General features: G+C 52.8%; 1 protein-coding gene across 1 annotated transcript; it reads left to right on the forward strand.

Annotated features, from left to right (window-relative positions):
* The first annotated feature begins 2,282 nt into the window (after positions 1-2,282).
* FUT2 (fucosyltransferase 2 (H blood group)) lies at positions 2,283-11,322 on the forward strand. The gene is made up of 2 exons (XM_068992868.1): positions 2,283-2,364; positions 10,298-11,322. Exons 1-2 carry the CDS (start codon positions 2,283-2,285, stop codon positions 11,320-11,322), a joined length of 1,107 nt encoding a protein of 368 aa, XP_068848969.1.
* The last annotated feature ends 9,387 nt before the right edge of the window (positions 11,323-20,709 follow it).

Raw genomic sequence — 20,709 nt, forward strand, 5'->3', positions numbered from 1 at the left:
GGTTCCAGCAGAGGCAAGTACCTGCGGAGGAGAGGAGTGGCCGGGCTGGGGGCCTCAGGCTGCCCCCCGAGGTCAGCCTTCACCTCGCTCTCCAGGCTCCCTGAGGAACCCTGGCATTCCATCCCCAGCCCTGCCCCAGACCTCTCCCGGCTGCTTCTGAGCGAGGAAAATAGTTCCATCTGGGGAGAATTACTGTTTACATAAGCCAAAGGGGAAAGAACGCAAGCAAAATCAAGAATTTTGCCTGAACTAATCCGTAGCTTAACACCCCGGCGCTATCAGTCAGTGTCGAGGGGCAGGGGACCCTGGGGAGAGGGCGGGGAGGGGGGACAGATGGGGAAACTTCGAGCAAGGATAAGGGGGAGAAGGGGGGAGCAAGGCAGGGCAGACGGAGTTACAGACAGATGAACCCTCGGTGACAAAGCAACAGAGACAGGGACAGATAGGGGCGCAGACAGATAGATGGAGGGAGAGGGGGCAAGGCAAGCGTAGGGCAAGGGCCAGGCAGGGAGAGGAACCAGGAGGGGCGAGGAGGACGCAAGGGGAGACCACGAGGCCCAGAAAGATGGCGGCTGGGAAACCAGAGTCCACAGGGTGTCGGGGGAGCGGGTGCCTGGGAGCCTGGGGGCCGGGACCTCAGAGACACCTGCAGAGCTGGAGGAGAGCGGGCAGTGCAGCAGGCCTGACCTGGGGGGAGAGCAAGGGTGCTGGGCCTGGGGATCAGAAGCAGGAGGCAGGTCCACGGGGATCGGGGATCCGAGGGGAGGCCTCTTTCCCACATGGGGCCCTAACCTCGTTCTCCACACCCAGGGCACGGAGGGGGATTACCACCAAACACCCAGGCCTCCCTGCCACCCACCCCCAGCCTCCACCCACCCTTAACCCTTTCTCACCCAGACGCAGAACCCAGAGGACCGTCCGAGGGACCCCGGTGGGGATGCCTGGGGCCTGGAAGCCTGGGCTGGGAGGCTGGTGTGGAATGCCTGTGGGGCTGAGAAGGTCAAGCCCTGGTGTCCCGATTGGGATGGGAGGGCCCCGTGTGCTCACATTTCTGAGGACTTCCTGATAATCTCAGCCCACCTGGCTCCCACTGCCATCCTAGGCCTCAGGGTCCAGGAATCAGAGCCCCCACATTCCCCGCTGGCTGTTAAGTCCCCAGAGCAGAAGGGGGAACAGACGTTGGGGGTGGCGAGTGCCAAGGGAGGAGAGAGAGGGGCCGGACAGGGCAGGGCTAGAGGCCAGGGCTACTGCAGGGGCCGGAAGTCCAGGCTTGGGAAGGCACGACCAGGGAAGGACTTGGTGCTGGAATGCTCCCCTCCCTGTCCAGGGCTGGCAGCCCCCACTGGAGAGCTCCCTCAGGTCTGGGGGTCTTGCACCCCTTCTGGGCCCCACTGTCCAGGCCCCTGGGTCAGTCTGGACCTGGGTGTGGGCCCCCACTGGGAGTCTGAGGCACCAGTGGGTGCAGTGGGGTCACATCCCTCCCCAGCCTGATTTCACTGCCCCCAGGGTCCCCACTGCAGACGCTCTGCGCGCAGACTGCCTCCCCTGCCCCAGATGACTGCCATGGCCTCCACCCCTCCCGAGGAGGAGCCTGGCGCCATTTTGAGCTCTGGCGCGGGGCATTTGCCCTGGTCCTCTGGCACCTGCCTTGTTAAGGCACTCACCCCATCTCCCACCTTTCCTCTCTCGCCTGGGTGGTTCAAGGGGCACTGCTTTCTGGCCTTAGTACACCAGGCAAACGGATTGAGTCCCCTGGTGTTCCTGGGGGAATGAGAAGCCAGCCCCTGCCAATGGGGAGCCCAGATGTCCGGCCCCTGGTCCCTGCCCCTTGTGGGAACTGTAGCCCACCCTGACCGCCCCCACCCCCCATTCAAGGAGCAGAGACTAGCTGTGTTTCCACCAGATCCAGAGTCAGGCCCCTCGCCTGGGCAGTGTGGGGGTCCCTCTGGGACCCAGGCTCCTCTTGCCTGATTTCTTTGGCACCCACCCGACCCTTCACCCCGCCGTCGTCCAAACCTGTGCCCTGGAAGAGGTTGTCCTTTGCCGCTAGCTGCTCACGTGTTCTTCTCTCCCGCAGGAGCTTGGCGGCCAGCTTGGGCTCCGGGGAGTGAGTGCGGAGTGGCTGTTCTCAGGCCCCGGGCTAGTGGGGGTTCTGGGCGGGAGCTCAAAGCAGAGCCTAAGAATCCAACACCACCCCCACCACCCCCACCCCTGCCAGTCCCCTCGCTAAGGCAGCCACGCTCTCCCCACAGGGACCCCTGGCAGCCACGCCACCCAGGACGATGTGGGACGTGAGAGCCGTTGCCCCGCAGCGGCCCGCAGCTGGACATCCCCGAGCAGGCTGGCCCAGAAAGCTCAAGACAGGTAGGAGGGGACAGCGGCCAGATGGCCTTCCCGGGTCTGGGGTCCGCGCTCCGCTCACACCCAGCCCCTGCCCCACCGCTCCTACGGGCGGGCAGGCTGGGGCTCAGCCCTGCCACGTGGTGGTGGCTGCAATCAGGAAGGGGCAGACCTGCTGGGGGTGGGGGCGGTGTCAGGGCCGCTCATACCGAGGTGGGACCCCACGCCGGCCCCTCCTGCCCTCTGGGACCTTCTGCCAGCTGTGGGTTAACTGAGCATGAAGGTCAGGCACTTTCAAGTCCTAGAATCAGTGCCCTTTGAAGGGTCACACCAGCCACCTGGAAACCCAAAGACTTGGGCCGCTTTCTGAGTTGGTGGGGTGGGGGTGGGGGAGAAATGAATGCCGGGGACCTCGGTGGTTCTAGCGGCTGGAGGGAGAAATTGGGGACCCCCCAGGGGTTCAGAGCTCAAAGCGGCTTTCCCCAGGACCAGGTCACTATGAGGCCTCAAGACTTCGGGGGTGAGAATTCCATACAAATGTTGCCCTCAGCTGTGTTACATACCTGAGTGGTTTTGACTAGAAGGGTAACATTTTTTATCACTTCCCACTGGGAAAAGCGCGGATCTCGGGATGATGGGGCACCGTATTCGCTACTGTGGCCTTGAGCACACTGACTGCGGCACAGCATGGGCCCATGCGGTTTGGGGACCCACTGCTCGGGCAGGAGAGCACAGCTGAGGCAGTCTGTGCTTCTGGCTCTGGGTGACCCGCACAGTGGCGGAGGCAGAATGGGAACATAGGATTTAAATGTAAGCTGTGAGGAGGGGTTAGCTGCCAGAAAAAGAGACACCCCCAGATCAGGGGGGACACATGGGATCTGGGGCAGGTGGCATGAGGGGCAGGCTAACTTGTGCAGAAATTAGAAGTTTCTTAAGCTAATGTTCCCTGGAGGAAAGCTTGCTTTCTCACTTTTGCTTTTAATAACCTGAACTTCCTGAGGTGATGATCATCTCTAAAGGAGCCAATGAAAAATCCACTGCCAATGCAGGAGACGCAGGTTCGATCCCTGGGTTGGGAAGATCCCCTGGAGAAGGAAATGGCAACCCACTCCAGTATTTTTGCCTGGGAAATCCCACGGACAGAGGAGCCTGGGGGGCTATAGTCCATGCGCTCACAAAGAGTCGGAAACGACTTAGCAACTCAGCAACAACTGCATTGAGAGTGTCATCTGAGTATCCCCTTCTCAGGGCAGAGTAGAAAAACTCAAGACAGTAATCAGGATCCCAGATTCCTGAACCACACTGGTTCCAAATCCAGGCTTCACCGCTTTCCTAGCTGTGTGACCCAAAGCAAGTTTCTTAACCTCTCTGTGCCATAGTTTCCTTTCCTGTTAAATCAGCATAAAAATGTACCTTCCTCACGGGAGATCATGAGGACCAAATGAGTGAAGATAAGCCTACAGTCTAATATCTGAAACTCTGTGCACCAGACACGCTGCAGAAACTATTTTGACACCACCATGGGCTGTGCAGGTTATACATTATACACCCCTCAGTGGGGCCTGGGCAGCATCCCATCAGTTCAGTTCAGTTGCTCAGTTGTGTCCGACTCTTTGCGACCCCATGGACTGCAGCACGCCAGGCCTCCCTGTCCATCACCAACTCCTAGAGTTTACTCAAACTCATGTCCATTGAATCGGTGATGCCATCCAACCATCTCATCCTCTGTCGTCCCCTTCTGTTCTTGCCCTCAATCTTTCCCAGCATCAGGGTCTTTTCCAATGACTCAGTTCTTTGCATCAAGTGGCCAAAATATTGGAGTTTCAGCTTTAACATCAGTCCTTCCAATGAATATTCAGGACTGATTTTCTTTAGGATGGACTCGTTGGATCTCCTAGCAGTTCAAGGGACTCTCAAGAGTCTTCTCCAACACCACAGTTCAAAAGCGTCAATTCTTTGACACTCAGCTTTCTTTATAGTCCAACTCTCACATCCATACATGACTATTAGGAAAACCATAGCCTTGATTAGATGGACCTTGGTTGACAAAGTAATGTCTCTGCTTTTTAATAGGCTGTCTAGGTTGGTCATAACTTTTCTTCCAGGGAGCAAGCGTCTTTTAATTTCATGGCTGCAGTCACCATCTGCAGTGATTTTGGGGCCCCCCCAAAATAAAGTCTGTCACTTCTTCCCCATCTATTTGCCATGAAGTGATGGAACCAGATGCCATGATCTTAGTTTTCTGAATGTTGAGCTTTAAACCAACTATTTCACTCTCCTCTTTCACTAAGAGGCTTTCTAGTTCTTCTTTGCTTTCTGCCATAAGTGTGGTGTCATCTGCATATCTGAGGTTATTGATATTTCTCCCAGCAATCTTGATTCCAGCTTGTGCTTCATCCAGCCCAGCATTTCTCATGATGTACTCTGCATATAAATTAAATAAGCAGGGTGACAATATACAGCCTTGACGTACTCCTTTTCCTATTTGGAACCAGTCTGTTGTTCCATGTTCATTTCTAACTGTTGCTTCCTGACCTGCATACAGATTTCTCAAGAGGCAGGTCAGGTGGTCTGGTATTCCCATCTCTTTCAGAATTTTCCACAGTTTATTGTGATCCACACAGTCAAAGGCTTTGGCATAGTCAATAAAGCAGAAATAGATGTTTTTTCTGGAACTCTCTTGCTTTTTTGATGATTCAGCGGATGTTGGCAATTTGATCTCTGGTTCTTCTGCCTTTTCTAAAACCAGCTTGAACATCAGGAAGTTCACAGTTCACATTTTGTTGAAGCCTGGCTTGGAGAATTTTGAGCATTACTTTACTAGCATGTGAGATGAGTGCAATTATGTGGTAGTTTGAGCATTATTTAGCATTGCCTTTCCTTGGGATTGGAATGAAAACTGACCTTTTCCAGTTCTGTGGCCACTGCTGAGTTTTCCAAAATTGATGGCATAGTGAGTGCAGCACTTTCACAGCATCATCTTTCAGGATTTGAAACAGCTCAACTGGAATTCCATCACCTCCACTAGCTTTGTTTGTAGTGATACTTCCGCAGGCCCACTTGACTTCACATTCCAGGATGTCTGGCTCTAGGTGAGTGATCACACCATCATGATTATCTGGGTCATGAAGATCTTTTTTGTACAGTTCTTCTGTGTATTCTTGCCACCTCTTCTTAATATCTTCTGCTTCTGTTAGGTCCATACCATTTCTGTCCTTTATCGAGCCCATCTTTGCATGAAATGTTCCCTTGGTATCTCTAATTTTCTTGAAGAGATCTCTAGTCTTTCCCATTCTATTGTTTTCCTCTATTTCTTTGCATTGATCACTGAGGAAGGCTTTCTTATCTCTCCTTGCTATTCTTTGGAACTCTGCGTTCAGATTGATATATCTTTCCTTTTCTCCTTTGCCTTTTGCTTCTCTTCTTTTCACAGCTATTTGTAAGGCCTCTCCAGACAGCCATTTTGCCTTTTTGCATTTCTTTTTCTTGGGGATGATCTTGATTCCTGTCGCTTGTACAGTGTCACGAACCTCTGTCCATAGTTCATCAGGCACTCTGTGTATCAGATCTAGTCCCTTAAATCTATTTCTCATTTCCACTGTATAATCATAAGGGATTTGATTTAGGTCATACCTGAATGGTCTAGTGGTTTTCCCCCAGTTTCTTTAATTTCAGTCTGAATTTGGTAATAAGGAGTTCATGATCTGAGCCACAGTCAGCTCCTGGGCTTGTTTTTGCTGACTTTATAGAGTCAGCATCTTTGGCTGCAAAGAATATAATCAATCTGATTTTGGTATTGGCTATCTGGTGATGTCCATGTATAGTGTCATCTCTTGTGTTGTTGGAAGGGAATGTTTGCTCTGACCAGTGCGTTCTCTTGGCAGAACTCTATTAACCTTTGCCCTGCTTCATTCTGTACTCCAAGGCCAAATTTGCCTGTTACTCCAGGTGTTTCTTGACTTCCTATTTTTGCATTCCAGTCACCTATAATGAAAAGGACATCTTTTTTGGGTGTTAGTTCTAGAAGATCTGGTAGGTCTTCATAGAATCGTTCAACTTCACCATGCATGCATGCACGCATGCTAAGTCGCTTCAGTTGTGTCCGACTCTGTGAGACCCGACCCCATGGACAGCAGCCCGCCAGGCTCCTCTGTCCACAGGATTCTCCAGGCAAGAATACTGGAGTGGGTTGCCATGTCCTTCTCCGAATCAAATGTTATTATTTCTACAAGCAGAACAAGTGGGCATTCACTCCAAAATAAGTCTATGAATAGCCTCACATTGGTTAAAATTTTGTCTCCAGATGAGTTCAACTCAGGTTGTGGTTCACCTCCAATCTTCATAAAAGTGGCCGATAAGGAATTGTGGACTGGAATGTAAGCAGCGAATCCAGCCCTGGGCTTCATCAGCTTTGATTCACTATTTCCCGTGGCTTTTCAGCTGTGTAGGCTGATGAGCGACCAGGAGAGGGAGCCCTTGAGACTCAAAGACATAGTAGCCAGACTGGCCACCTGCCTGATTAGCAGTGTTAGTCGCTCAGGCCTGTCCGACCCTGTGACCCCATCGATTTTAGCCCACCAGGCTCCCCTGTGTGTGGGATTCTTCAGGCAAGAATACTGGAGTCGGTTGCCATTCCCTTCTCCAGGGGATCTTCTCGACCCAGGGATCGAATCTGTGTCTCCTGCATCACAGGCAGATTCTCTACCATCTGAGTCAACTGATTGGCAGAACTGAGGGCAAAATGAAAACCGGCTGCCTTGCCCGTGGTTATGGAGAATTTCTAGATGGCTGGAGCAGAGCAGGGGCCCTGTGCAGCTGCGTGGGTCACACATGGTGGAGGTGACCCTGAGTAGGGGCTCCCTCTGTCCTGAGCTGGTTTCTCCTCCCTAGTAGTCCTGGCTCCAATCCTTGCTCAGCTTGCCTGCTGGTTTGGGACCTGCTTGGGGCTCTGACTGAGGTGGGTGAGCTGACCAGAGGCTCAAGTCCTTCCTCTGCTCCCCGCCACCACCCCCCGCCACCACCACCCCAAAGAATAGGACTCCAGGAAGGGCCCGAGATGGGCAGGCTGTGGTACAGATTGGGACAGAGTATAGCTCAGCTGGTAAAGAATCTGCCTGCGATTCAGGAGAGCCCAGTTTGATTCCTGGGTTGGGAAGATCCATTGGAGAAGGGATAGGTTACCCACTCGAGTATCCTGGCCTTGAGAATTCCATGGACTGTATAGTTCATGGGGTCGCAAAGAGTCGGACATGACTGAGTGACTTTCACTTCACTTCACACTTATCACCAGCCCAGAGAGCAGAGGGGCTCAGGGACAGATTTAATTGGCTTTTTAGAAATCAAAGCAGTGAGCAAGGCATTTCCTGTACACCTCAGGAGAGGGAGCGTGACATATACTTAGTCTTCATGTGGTAAGAGCCAGCTGACCGCACTGGGAACCCACACTTAATGGGAGACCTTTGAGGAGGGCGTGAGAGTGTTCATATTTCCCAAAGGGATCAGATTAATAAAGTGAGGGACCCTGGGATATAGGAGGAAGAGGAGAGTGGAGGCGAGGCCCACAGAACCCTGACATTTAAGGGGACCGGTGGAGGGACAGATGGGGAGCCTGGAGGGGGTAGATGGGAGCCAGATGAGGAAGAGTGAGGGCCACACAATCCAGTTCTCCTGTGGGGCCTTGGGGGTCTCCTGGCCACAGGGAAGCCAGGCATGGCTGGTCAGGGAACAGAGCAGGGAGGGGACAGAGGGCCAGGACACACTGGAGACGCGCTGTGAGAAGACCGCTTCCCGGAGCCCAGGGGAGAACGAGGGGCGCGGTGGCCTGGAAAAGAAGCAGCCCCTGAAGAAGGGCTCGTCCACCCCACTACACGGATGGGGAAGCTGAGGCTCATGGAGCCCAGTCAGAGCCGTGGAGTCGGGGCAGGAACTGCCAGGGCCCCGGGTGAGTTCAAAAGTGGAGGCTTCACTGAGCTAGCATGGCACTCCCACTGTGGTCAGAAAGACAGACAGTGGCGAGTGTTGGCAAGGATGTGGAGAAATCAGAGCCCTCATATGCTGCTGGTGGGAATGGAAAATAAGGCAGCTGCTCGGAAAGCAGTCTGCAGTTCCCGAAACTGTTAAACACAGAGTTAGTTACCACACGACCCAGCAATTCTACTCTCAGGTAAACCCCCGAGGGGAACGAAAGCTTAGGTCCACACAAGGATTTGCACATGCATGTCCATAGCAATGTTATTATTCCTGATAGCCCCAGAAGGAAGACAACCCAGGTGTCTAGGAACCGATGAAGTGATAAATAAAAGGAGACAGAGCCATGGAGGGGAACATCAGAAATCAGTGACATGCTAACACATGCTGCCACGTGGATGAGCCTGGGAAACATGACACAGAGTGAAGGAAGCCAGTCCCAAAGAGGCCCTTAGTGTGTGATTCATTTACATGCAATGTGCAGAGTAGGCGAATCCGCTGAGGCAGAAAGCAGATTAGCTGGCAGGAGGTGGAGAGGCGGGGAAGATTGGGGGTGGGGATGGCTAAGGGGTTTCGTTTGGGGGTGATAAAATTTTTCTAAAAGTAATTGTGATGCTTGCCCAACTCTGCGAATATACTAAAAGCTATTTTACACTTTATGTGGGGGGATTGTATGGTATTGGAATATTATCTCAGTAAAGTGGTTACCTACAGAAAAGAAGCGCTCATCAGAGACCTAATATAAAAGCTAAACCTAGGCAGCTTGCAACCCACTCCAGTACTGTTGCCTGGAAAATCCCAGGCAAGCCTAGTAGGCTGCAGTCCCTGGGGTCGCTAAGAGTCAGACATGACTGAGCGACTTCACTTTCACTTTTCACTTTCATGCATTGGAGAAGGAAATGGCAACCCACTCCAGTGTCCTTGCCTGGAGAATCCCAGGGACAGCGGAGCCTGGTGGGCTGCCGTCTGTGGGGTTGCACAGAGTTGGACACGACTGAAGCGGCTTAGCAGCAGGCAGCAGCAGCAGCAGCAGGGAACTAAGATCCCAGAAGCTGCATGGCACGGTCAAAAAAAAAAAAAAGAGAAATGGTGCAACGTCAGTTCTGCCATATTTGATTGGCCAAGGCCCATCACAGGCCCCGCCCTGAGTCAGGGGCAAGGGCGTCAGGGCCCCTGTAGACAGCTGGAATCCACCACGGCCACTGACAGAAGCAGGGAGCACTTACCATGCAGGGGGCCTTCCAGAAACATCCTTCATGCAGGTGCTTGGTTAACCCCGTTTTATGAAGAAGACTGAGCTCCAAGAGGTAAAGAACAGGCTCCAGGCTGCCCACCAGAAGGAGGCGGAGTGTGCACGCGAACCTGGGCTGTCTGGCCTCAGAGGCTATGCTCTGAACCTCTGCGCTATGCAGCCTTAATAGACTGTGAGCTCTCAGGTTTACATACGGTAAATGCGCCAGAAGTCTTTATTTTCCAAGGCTTACAGAGTGCCTGCTGTGTGCTAAGCACTGTGCTGAAAGTCTTATGACTGAGGTAGTTCTGTGAGGTTGAACCATAAGAAAGGACTGTGTAGGAAAAAGACACGGCTGAATGTTGGCACTTTCAAATGGTTCAACTTCGTCATCCCCTCTACTCTTTTTTTTTTTTTTGTCCCATCACATAGCATGTGGGGTCTTAATTCCCTGACCAAGGATCAAACTCGCATCCCCTGCTTTGAAAGGCAGAGTCTTAACCACTGAGCTGCTGGGGAAGTCCCAGTCACACCTTTTAACAGGCAAGGAAACTGGGATTCAGAGAGGGGGAGTACCATGACTAAAGTCCCACAGCTTTATAAAGGCTGGAGCTGAGACTTAAACCCAGGTTGGAGGGGTTCAGGGTCTGTGCTCCGGATGGGCCGAGTGAGCACATGAGTGGCTGGTTTGGGGGGTGATGAAGGAGCTCACGCCAGCCCAGCCACCCCTGCTAAATTAAGTCATCTCTCCTCCCGCAGCCGCCAGGAGATTCTGGGCCACCTGCCCTTCCTCGTCCACCGTCTGCTTCCTCTTTGTCATCTTTGCGGTGTCCACCGTTTTCCACTGCCACCGGCGCCTGGCCCTGGTGCCCACTCCTTGGGCCTATGCAGGTCGAGTGGTCTTGTTCCCCAGACACCTGCCGGCGGGGGGCGTGTTCACCATCAACGCCAAGGGCCGCCTGGGGAACCAGATGGGGGAGTACGCCACCCTGTACGCCCTGGCCAAGATGAATGGGCGCGCCGCCTTCATCCCACCCCAGATGCACAGCACGCTGGCCCCCATCTTCCGAATCACACTCCCGGTTCTGCACGACGCCACGGCCAGGAGCGTCCCCTGGGAGAACTACTACCTGAATGACTGGATGGAGGAGCAGTACCGCCACATCCCGGGGGAGTACATGCGCCTCACCGGCTACCCCTGCTCCTGGACCTTCTACCACCACCTCCGCGCCGAGATCCTCCAGGAGTTCACCCTGCACGCCCACGTGCGTGAGGAGGCCCAGAACTTCCTGCGGGGTCTGCGGGTGAATGGCAGCCGGCCGAGCACCTACGTGGGGGTCCACGTGCGCCGGGGGGACTATGTCCGCGTCATGCCCACCGTGTGGAAGGGCGTGCTGGCCAACCGGGACTACCTGCAGCAGGCCCTGGGCTGGTTCCATGCTCGCCACCGCAGCCCACTCTTCGTGATCACCAGCGACGACATGGCCTGGTGCCGGAGGAACATCAACAGCTCCCACCAGGACGTGGTATTTGCGGGCAACGGCCGCCAGGGCTCGCCGGCCAGGGACTTCGCGCTCCTCACTCAGTGTAACCACACCGTCATCACCGTGGGCACCTTCGGCATCTGGGCCGCCTACCTCACTGGGGGGAGCACCGTCTACCTGGCCAACTTCACCCTGCCTGGCTCCCGATTCCGCATGATCTTTAAGCCCCAGGCGGCCTTCCTGCCCGAGTGGGTAGGCATCGCAGCCAACCTGGGGCAGGCCAGAGAGAGCCACCCCTAGCCACGCTCGGGTCCCTGCCGCCCCATCGGGCCCAACAGGCGTGGATGCCTGAGTCTAAATCCAGGCTGTTCAGCTTCCCAGCTGGGTGGCCACGGACAAGTGACTTAATCTCTCTGTGCCTTAGTGTTCTACCTGAGAAACGAACCTGACGCAGGCTCCTTCCGAGAACACGAGTTCATGTAGTTCCTTGGAAAAAGGTGTGAGGGTTGGCCACTCCCAGGTTTGTGATTGGCAGGCCTGGACCTTTGGACGGCCTTGCAGTGGACCTGTATTTTTGCCCTCTCCTTTATAGCTCCGGGAATGTGGAGCCCAAATATTTGGTACTTGCCTCCTTTGAGGGTTCTGCGATGAAACTCTTCCTGCCTTTGATTGGGGTGTTTGAGGCAGCTAAAGAATTTGGGCTTTGGGCTTGATGGGGCCTTAGATCATGAAAGAATGGGAAAGAACATAGGATTTGAGAGGGAAGGTCTCGGGGAGGTAACCTTGGTGAGGAGGGGGAGTCCCCAGAAGTGAGGGGGGCATGGGAGGGCCTCCCAGAGATGGCAGGACTCAACCCCAGGTCTGGCCGGCAGCGGCAAGGACACCCCGAGTCCGCACGTCATGGAAGCAGCAGGTTGGCCACGGGGGACGGGGGGTGCCGCAGAGACTGCCATGGCCACGTTCAGCGTGTGGGCAGGCAACTGACACCCTGGCCGTGCCCGTGCCCGCAGGACCTCGTGCCGCTGTGAGGGGCCCTAATGTGGACTAGAGTTGGATTCAGTGATTTCAATACTGATTTCCTTGTGTTTGGTGTAAAGTATGGAGATAAGCAATATTTTTACTCCTTTTTGGATATTAAAAAAAAGTAACATACAATCATTTAGGTTCACTGAGAATTTTCTCTGAACACAGCTGCACTGGCTTTCAAAACATTTCAGTCACATCTCTTTCCTGTTTGAAAACCCTCTCCAAGTGTCTTTTTTAATTTCAATTTCCATTTCTTGGCATCCTTGTGAAGCTGAACACCTTTCTGTTCATATATTGGTAATATTGTATCTCCTAAGAGCCATTCAGGGGCCCTGTTTACTTCCTTAGGGGCTTCCCAGGTGGTGCTAGTGGTAAAGAACCCACCTGCAATGCCAGTCGAACCCGACTCAAGTTCGACCCTGGGTTGGGAGGATTCCCTGGAGGAGGGCATGGCAACGCACTCCAGTATTCTTGCCTGGAGAGCTCTGTGGATAGAGGAGCCTGGCAGGCTACAGTCCGTGGGGTCGCAAAGAGTCGGGCACAGCTGAAGTGACTTACCATGCACGCACATTACTTCTTAAGGCCTTGATGGTGTCGTCATGATGTGGGGTTACGGATGCAGGGATGTTAAAGCAGGAGAAGGGTCTGAAGGGGACGGGAGTTGAGGAGGGAGGTTCTGTATTAGCTGCCTGTTGCTGTGTAACGAATTACCCCAGAGCTCGTTAGCTTAAAGTCACAACAATAATTTGTCATTACTTATAGTTTCTGTGGGCCTCCCTGGTGGTTCAGTAGTGAAGAATCTGTGCCAATGCAGGAGACCCGGGTTCGGTCTCTGGGTCGCACAGAATTCTTGCCTGGGAAATCCTAGGGTCAGAGGAGCCCAGTGGGTTACAGTCCATGGGGTCACAAAGAGTCGGACACGGCTGAGGGACTAAGCGACAATAACGACAGTTTCTGTGGGTCAGGAATCAGGGAGTGGCCTACCTGAGTGACTGTGTTTGGGATATCCAGGGACGTTGCTGCCAGGCAGGGCCACAGTCATCTGAAGGCTTGACTGGGGTCAACTTCCATGGCTGGAAAATTGTTGCTGGCCCTTGGCTCTTGGCCAGATTCCTTTGATGGGGATCTCTGTGGGGTTGCTTGAGTGTCCTTCCAACACGGCAGCTGGAGTCCTCCAGAGAGAGAAGCCCAAGCGGCCAAGGTGGAAACCGACCACGGAGCCTGACCTCGTCACACAGCGCCGCTTCTGTCATGCCCAGAGCAGCCCGATTCAGTGTGGGAGGGACCACCCCGAGGGCGTGATACCCGGAGGTGAGGATGGTTTGGGGCCATATCGGAGGCTGCCGTACTAGTTTGCTAGCACTGCCAAACTCTAGCAGAGTGGCTTAAACCACAGACATGCATGATCTCCCAGTTCTGGAGGCTGGAAGACTGAGATTAAGGTGTCGGCAGAGCTGGTTTCCTGGTGAGGGCGCGGTCTGCTCCCAGCCCCTCCCCTTGGCTTGCAGACAGCCACTCCCTGCATGACTTGGCGTGGGGAGTGCATGCGTGTGTCCAGAGTCCCTCTTCTTACAAGGGCAGCAGCCATAAGGAACTAGGCCCTGCCTAACGACCCCATTTTGGTCACATCTGGAAACATCCTGTCTCCAAACACAGTGGCATTCTGAGGCTCTGGGGTACCTTTCTCTAGCTGCAGCGAGCGGGGGCTGCTGTCTGGTTGCACTGGCTTCTCTTGCTTTGGAGCACAGGCTCTAGGCACACAGGCTTAGCTGGCCCACAGCAAGTGGGATCTTCTGGGGCCAGGGATCGAACCCATCTCCCCCGCACTGGCAGGTGGATTCTTGCCCACCGCGTCACCAGGGAAGTCACAATACAGGGATTTTTGTAGCGACACAGCTCAACCCATAACAGCTCCCAGCCTTCCTTCCCAGCCCTGCCCCCCAGAGTCAGATGGGTTTTTCTCCCTTTCTCTCTTTCCCTCCATTCTCTCAGGGCCAGCCCCTTCTCCTCAGGATGATTTGCCTGAGCCGGGATCTTTCCCCCACGTTAACTCTGTGGGAGAGACTCGGGCCAGAAGGCTAGAGGAAACTGATAGCTGGCTCCTGGCTCTCTGTCAAGTGTGGCGGCGCCCAAGCACAGCGGTGGATGGCAGCCGCACAGCACGTCTCAGTGAAGTACTCCCCTCTTCCTGTTGCCGGTCCAGATCTCATCCCCAGTGTTCCCCACCCTGCCCCGCGCCCTGGGAGGCTGTCTGATGTCATCAGCTGCGGCCTGAATGCTTGTGTTCATCTCCCACCCCCAATTCAGATGCTGAAGCCTGAATCTCCAGCGCGTTGGTATTTGGAGGTGGGCCCTTGGGAGGTATTGGAAGAATTATGTTGTAAGGAGGAGGCCTTCATAAATAGGATTGGTGCCCTTATAAGAGAAGTGAGAGACATGTCTGTCTCTGCTAACTTTTTTTTTCCTACAGTTTTTAAAATTTTTTATTTATTTTTGGGTGGGCTGGGTCTTCGTCCTTGCTGTGCAGGTTTCTCTCTAGTTGCAATGGGTGGGGGCTACTCTCTAGCTGCTGTTTGCAGGCCTCTCACTGTGGTGGCTTCTCTCATGGGGAGCACGGGCTCCTAGGGCACACAGGCCTCAGTAGTTGACGCCCATGGGCTCCGCAATTGTAGCTCTTGGGCTCAATCGTTGTGTTGCACAGGCATGTGGGATCTTCCTGGACCGGGGCTCGATCCCCTGTCTCCTGCACTGGCAGGCAGATTCTTCACCAGTGAGCCACCAGGGAAGCCCCCAACTTTTATTTTTATAAGGGCAACCGGCAAGTTGGCCAGCTGCCAAAATCAGTTCAGTTCAGTCGATCAGTCATGTCCGACTCTTTGGCACCCCATGGACTGCTGCACGCCGGGCCTCCCTGTCCATCACCAACTCCCGGAGTTGACTCAAACTCTCATGTCCTTTGAGTCGGTGATGCCATCCAAGCATCTCATCCTCTGTCATCCCCTTCTCCTCTTGCCCTCAATCTTTCCCAGCATCAGGGTCCTTTCCAGTGAGTCAGTTCTTCACATAAATTGGCCAAAGTATTGGAGTTTCAGCTTCAGCGTCAGTCCTTCCAATGAATATTCAGGACTGATCTCCTTTAGGACAGACAGATTGGATCTCCTTGCAGTCCAAGGGACTCTCAAGAGTCTTCTCCAACACCATTCATCTAACAAATATATTTATTAGAGTGGACTCTCACTGGGAACACAAAAAGCAGGCCTTGAGTTTCTCAGCTCTCAGAACTGGGAGGAAGAAATTTCTGTCGTTTAAGACACACAGGCTGTGGCATGTTTGTTATGCAGCCTGGAACTGACCAACACAGGATCTGCGGGCTCCCCTGCCGTACGCCTTCCTGTTGGTTTGGACCAGTGAGATCACAGTCCAGATATCAGAAGAGGAAAGAGGAAGCCGGGGTCTTTATACTCTGAGATCCATCCAGAAATCAGAAGAGGAAAGAGACTGAAGTTGGCGTATATATTCTCCCAGATGAATCCCAGCTGACCTAGAGGTGGTGGTAACAGCTCCCCGCAGGTACATTCCAGGGGAGTTGTACCATCTCAGTCAAAATCAGGTTGGTTTACAGAAAATAATGAAGAGAGGTGACATTTCTTGCAGACCTGACTTGGAGGATGGAGGTGAAGTCTGTGCGAAGCTGTCATAGCACCCATGGGTGGGAAGCAGGGTGCTGTTTTCCTGCACGTCTTTTCTTGCACATCCTGGGGACCTTTAGGTGCTGGGAGAAGACCTCCCAGGAGGTCTCCACGGAGGAAGGGTCCTGCCAGTGGACAGAACAGGCATGGGCTGGCTTCCGAGCACTGAGTGGAGTAACACCATAGACTGTTCTGAAGTGAAGTATTAGTCACCCAGTCACGTCTACTCTTTGCAACCCCGTGGACTGTTGTCCACCAGGCTCTCTGTCCATGGAATTCTCCAGGCAAGAATACTGGAATGGGTTGCCATTTCCTTCTCCAGGGGATTTTCCCAACTGAGGAATGGAATCCAGGTCTCCCACATTCCAGGCAGATTCTTTTACTGTCTCAGCCACCAGGGAAGCCCGCATGCTGGGCTGAGCTCTGTTTAATCTGGACACTCAGGGGACCCAGGTCCTTCTCTGTGTTTGAAATGCCTTACTTGGAAGAGGAAGTCAACTTTTATTTTATCAGGGCCAAAGCAGGAACTGGGCCAGCTGCTAACACTCTGAAGTTATTCTGAAAAGAAGTCGCTCGGTCGTGTCCGACTCTGCGACCTCATGAACTGTAGCCTACAAAGCTCTTCTGTCCATGGCATTTTCCAGGCAAGAGTACTGGAGTGGGTTGCCATTTCCTTCTCCAGGCTGCTAATAATAAATTACACTAATTCATTCAAGAAATATTCACTAAGCTCCTTAGTGGGTTTTTAGAGCTTCCTAGGTGGCACTAAGTGGTAAAGTACCCAACTGCCAATGCAGGAGACTTATCGTGAGGGTTCAATCCCGGGGTCAGGAAGATCCCCTAGAGGAGGACATGGCAACCCTGCTGCTGCTGCTACTGCTGCTGCTAAGTCGCTGCAGTCGTGTCCGACTCTGTGCAACCCCATAGACGGCAGCCCGCCAGGCTCCCCCGTCCCTGGGATTCTCCAGGCAAGAACACTGGAGTGGGTTGCCATTTCCTTCTCCAATGCATGAAAGTGAAAAGTGAAAGTGAAGTCGCTCAGTCATGTCTGACTCTTAGTGACCCCATGGACTGCCGCTGACCAGGCTCCTCCATCCATGGGATTCTCCAGGCAAAAGTACTGGAGTGGGTTGCCATGGGAGAAGGCAATGGCACCCCACTCCAGTACTCTTGCCTGGAAAATCCCATGAACAGAGAGGAGTCTGGTCGGCTACAGTCCATGGGATCTCAAAGAGCTGGACACAACTGAATCAACCTAGGTCCTTAGTGGGTTTGCAAACCCTTCAACACCTTCCCCCTGCTCCTTGCCAGAGGGGACACAAGGATACCGGAACAGGGGGACTACTTAGGGTCTCTGAAGGCAGAGCTCTCACAGCCCAGCACTCCAGACAGCATCAGCACATCCTATGTGTTTGTTAGGAGTTGAAATGTGAATTGTGTCCCCTTAAAAGATGGGTTGAAATCCTAACCCCCAGTACTTCAGGATGTGATATTTGGGAAAAGGGTCTTTACACATGTAATGAGTTAAGATGAGGGCTTCCCTGGTGGCTCAGTGGCGAAGACTCTGCCTTCCAATGCAGGAGACATGAGTTTGATCCCTGGGTTGGGAAGATCCCCTGGAACAGGGAGGGCATGGCAACCGGCTCCAGTATTCTTGCCTGGAGAATTCCTGTCCATGGGTCGCAAAGAGTCACACACACGCACAGTGAAGTAGGGTGGTCCCTTACTCCAACATGAAAGCCGGGATGACAGAGGCAGAGATTGGCTTTTAGTGTCCAAAGCCATGAGAGAATAATTTCCTATTGTTTTAAGCCACCCCATTTCCAGTATGCTGTTCTAATAACCCTGTAAAACAAATAGCAGTGATAATTGAATATTGACTGAATGGGCTGAACAAGCGCTGGCTCAGCACTGAGTTCCTGGCTTAGGACACAAGCCGATTACAGCTGGCAAGTCCCCGGATGCCCTGACCCAGGATCTAGGTTTCCTGCTCAGAGCCTGGAAGCCAGGGGCCATTAAGAGGACAGTGGGGCTGAGTCCAGCAGGGTGGGGCCTGGCTGAACCTAGGAAGCTGCCAGAGGCTATACAGGTGTGGCCCAGGGATGACCTACAGCTTATAAATAAGTCCCCGAAATGCTCAGAGCCCATTAACATCATGTGAGCATTATCTTAACGGAAGAGACTTGCACTTGTCAGCTGGATGCCTGGACCGGAACCAAACCAACCCAGCTGGGGCGGGGGTGGGGTTGGGGGTCCCTTGGGTCCTCCCCACGTGTTGATTTGAGTCCAACCAGAAAGTGTCCTGGGTGGGACAACCCTCTCGGGCCTTCTTGGACTGAAAGGAGCCAGGGAGTCTGGGTCTGTTGAACAAGATTCATTTGAGGCTCCGCTGGGGCTCAGGAGATTCAGCCTTATCGCTTACAAGCTCCAGATAAGGCTCCTTCCTCGTGGCCAATGAAAGAGAAGCCACCTCACTTCCACTTCAGCACCCTGGCCCTCGGCAACCACCAACCTGCTTTCTGTGTCTGTGGATTTGCTTTTTCTGGACATTTCCTATAATATGTAGTTCTTTGGCTAGGCATCATGTTTGTTTTTAACTTATTTTAAGAAATTATCCTTGTTTCTTTTTTTAAAAAATAGTTGTTTCTGGGTCTTAGTTGCGGGATGTGGATTCTCTTGCTGCGACGCGGGGCTGAGTTGCTCCACGGCATGTGGGATGTTAGTTCCCTGATCAGGACTCCAGCCCGTGTCCCCAGCATCTTAACCACTGGACCACCTGGGAAGTCCCTGGTCAGGCACTGTTTTAACCCTCAGAGAGGGGATGTTGCTTGTCCAGGGTCACACAGCAACTGAGACTGAAATCAGCGTCCTGTGGCCAGAAGGTGTGCATTTTCCCGTGTGTCCTCTAAGTTATCCTGTGAAGTACATTCTAGGCAGGGCCGAGTGAACAGAGGCCTTCAGGTACTGCTCAACGTGGTGTTATACAGTGAGGATCAGCCATCAGCCATCATCACACATACAGCAAAGGGTGCTGGGAATTCCCTTGTGGTCCAGTGGTTAGGACTGTGTGCTTCCACTGCCAGGAGACAGGTTCCATCCCTGGTTGCAGAACTAAGATTAAAAATTTTTTAAAAGCACAGTGTGCCATTACAGGTGGGCTCTGGGGCAGAGACCAGGGCATTTTCACTTTTGCATGAGGATGTAGCTGGTGGTGATTCAAAGGAAAAAGACAGCTTTGAGATCATCCAGGAAATTATAATGTAGGCTGGGTATTACGTGGTATTCAGAGATGACTGTTAATATTTAGATGTAGTAACAGCAAGGTGCTTGTTACATATTTTAAAAATATTCTCATCAGTCTGAGGAGCACCATGATATGTTTACAGATGGAATGAGGAAGCCTGGGAAGGTGAGGTAAAGATGCCCAAGAATGCCAACGCGTTGAAAACAGCATTTGGTGGGGTTTTAGTTCTGCAGAAGATCTCAGAGATAATGTTATCCTTTGAAGGAGAACCAGGACCCTGCCCCAAGTCCACACTAATGTTTCTTTTTATTTTTCTTAATAATGAGAATTTTCAAAATAAATATCTATTTTTTTTGACTGCACCAGGTCTTTGATGTGGCATGTAGGATCTTTAGTTGTGTGTGTGTGTGTGTGCGCGCGCGTGCGCGTGTGCGCATGCGTGCACATGCACGCATTCAGTGGTGTCCAACTGTGCGACGCCATGGACTGTAGCCCGCCAGGCCTCTCTGTCCATGGGATTCTCCAGGCAAGAATACTGAAGTAGGAAGTCATTTCCTTCTCCAGAGGATCTTCCCGATCCAGGTATCGAACCTGTGTCTTTTGTGTCTCCTGCTTTGGGGAGCGGGCTCTTTACCTTCTGAACCATAGTAGTGGCATGCAGGCTCTTAATTGAGGCATGTGAACTCTTAGTTGCAGCATGTGGGATCTAGTTTCTAGGCCAGCAATTAACCCCAGCCCCCTGTATACACTGAGAACACAGCGTCTTAGCCCCTGGACCACTAGGGAAGTCCCAGCACTGTTTCTTGACTGGCCCTCCCTTCCCGTGTTGGCAACTGTTCGAACCTGCCCTTTGGAATTCAAGGAAAGGGTCACAGAAAGGCTTTTGTGCCCCGGAGCCCCGCCACAGAGTCTGGCTTCGTTTCGCTATAACAGGCTGACTACAGCAAAAATCAGTTTGCCACTTGGAAGTATACGGCACAGTGATTTTTTAGCGCACTCAGAATCTTGTACAACCATCACCCGTATCAAATTCCTGAACATTTCCCTCAGAAAGAACTCCATCACAAGCACTCCCTATTCCCTCCGTCCCCTCAGCCCTTGGCAACCACTTTCCGTCTTTCCTGATTTGCCTGATCTGTTCGTTTCATACAGAAAATCACACCCTATGAAGCTGTTAGTCATGGTGAGACTCTTTACACCATGGAAATCGATAAAATGCAGGGTTTTCTTCTCCAGGGAGCTGGTTGTTAAGTGTTTACCAGTGCACCCTAGTTCCTGAGACAGGAGAAGAGAAGAGTTAAAGTTCTCAGATCAGGAGCACTGTCCCTCAGGGGCCATTTGGGGAACATATGAGGGCGTTCTGTGTTGTCACAGTTATTTTTCGACAGCAGCGGACGGAGCACTGAGGGATCAGGATTGCTAAAAGTTAACACAGTGAAGAATTATCCTGCCCACCCATGATTTCTCAACAACCTGTGGACATTCATACAGCTGAAAAAAATCCGCTTCTGAGTCTCACATCTATTTTGCATGTAGTATAAGCCCCCTGCTGCTTTTTTTCACGTCACTGGCTCTTTGGGGAAACAAGGTCATTCGTCCTGTAGCCAGTGATTCAGTTCCTGGACTTGGCCGACCTTGTCCTCATGGTGTTGATTTACTGGCAATTTTATCCTTCTCTTTCCTGAAAACGGCTGATTACATTGAGAGGCCTGATCGGATTCAGCTTCC

This window comes from Capricornis sumatraensis, chromosome 20, assembly GCF_032405125.1.
Source record: "Capricornis sumatraensis isolate serow.1 chromosome 20, serow.2, whole genome shotgun sequence".
NCBI classification, from domain to species: Eukaryota; Metazoa; Chordata; class Mammalia; order Artiodactyla; family Bovidae; genus Capricornis; species Capricornis sumatraensis.

What these genes read in the sequence shown, in the direction of transcription:
- FUT2 (XM_068992868.1), top strand. Translation starts at nt 2,283, where the DNA reads ATGTGGGACGTGAGAGCCGTTGCCCCGCAGCGGCCCGCAGCTGGACAT. An exon ending in GCCCAGAAAGCTCAAGACAG is followed by an intron (nt 2,365 to 10,297) that starts GTAGGAGGGGAC and finishes CTCCTCCCGCAG; the next exon opens with CCGCCAGGAGATTCTGGGCC.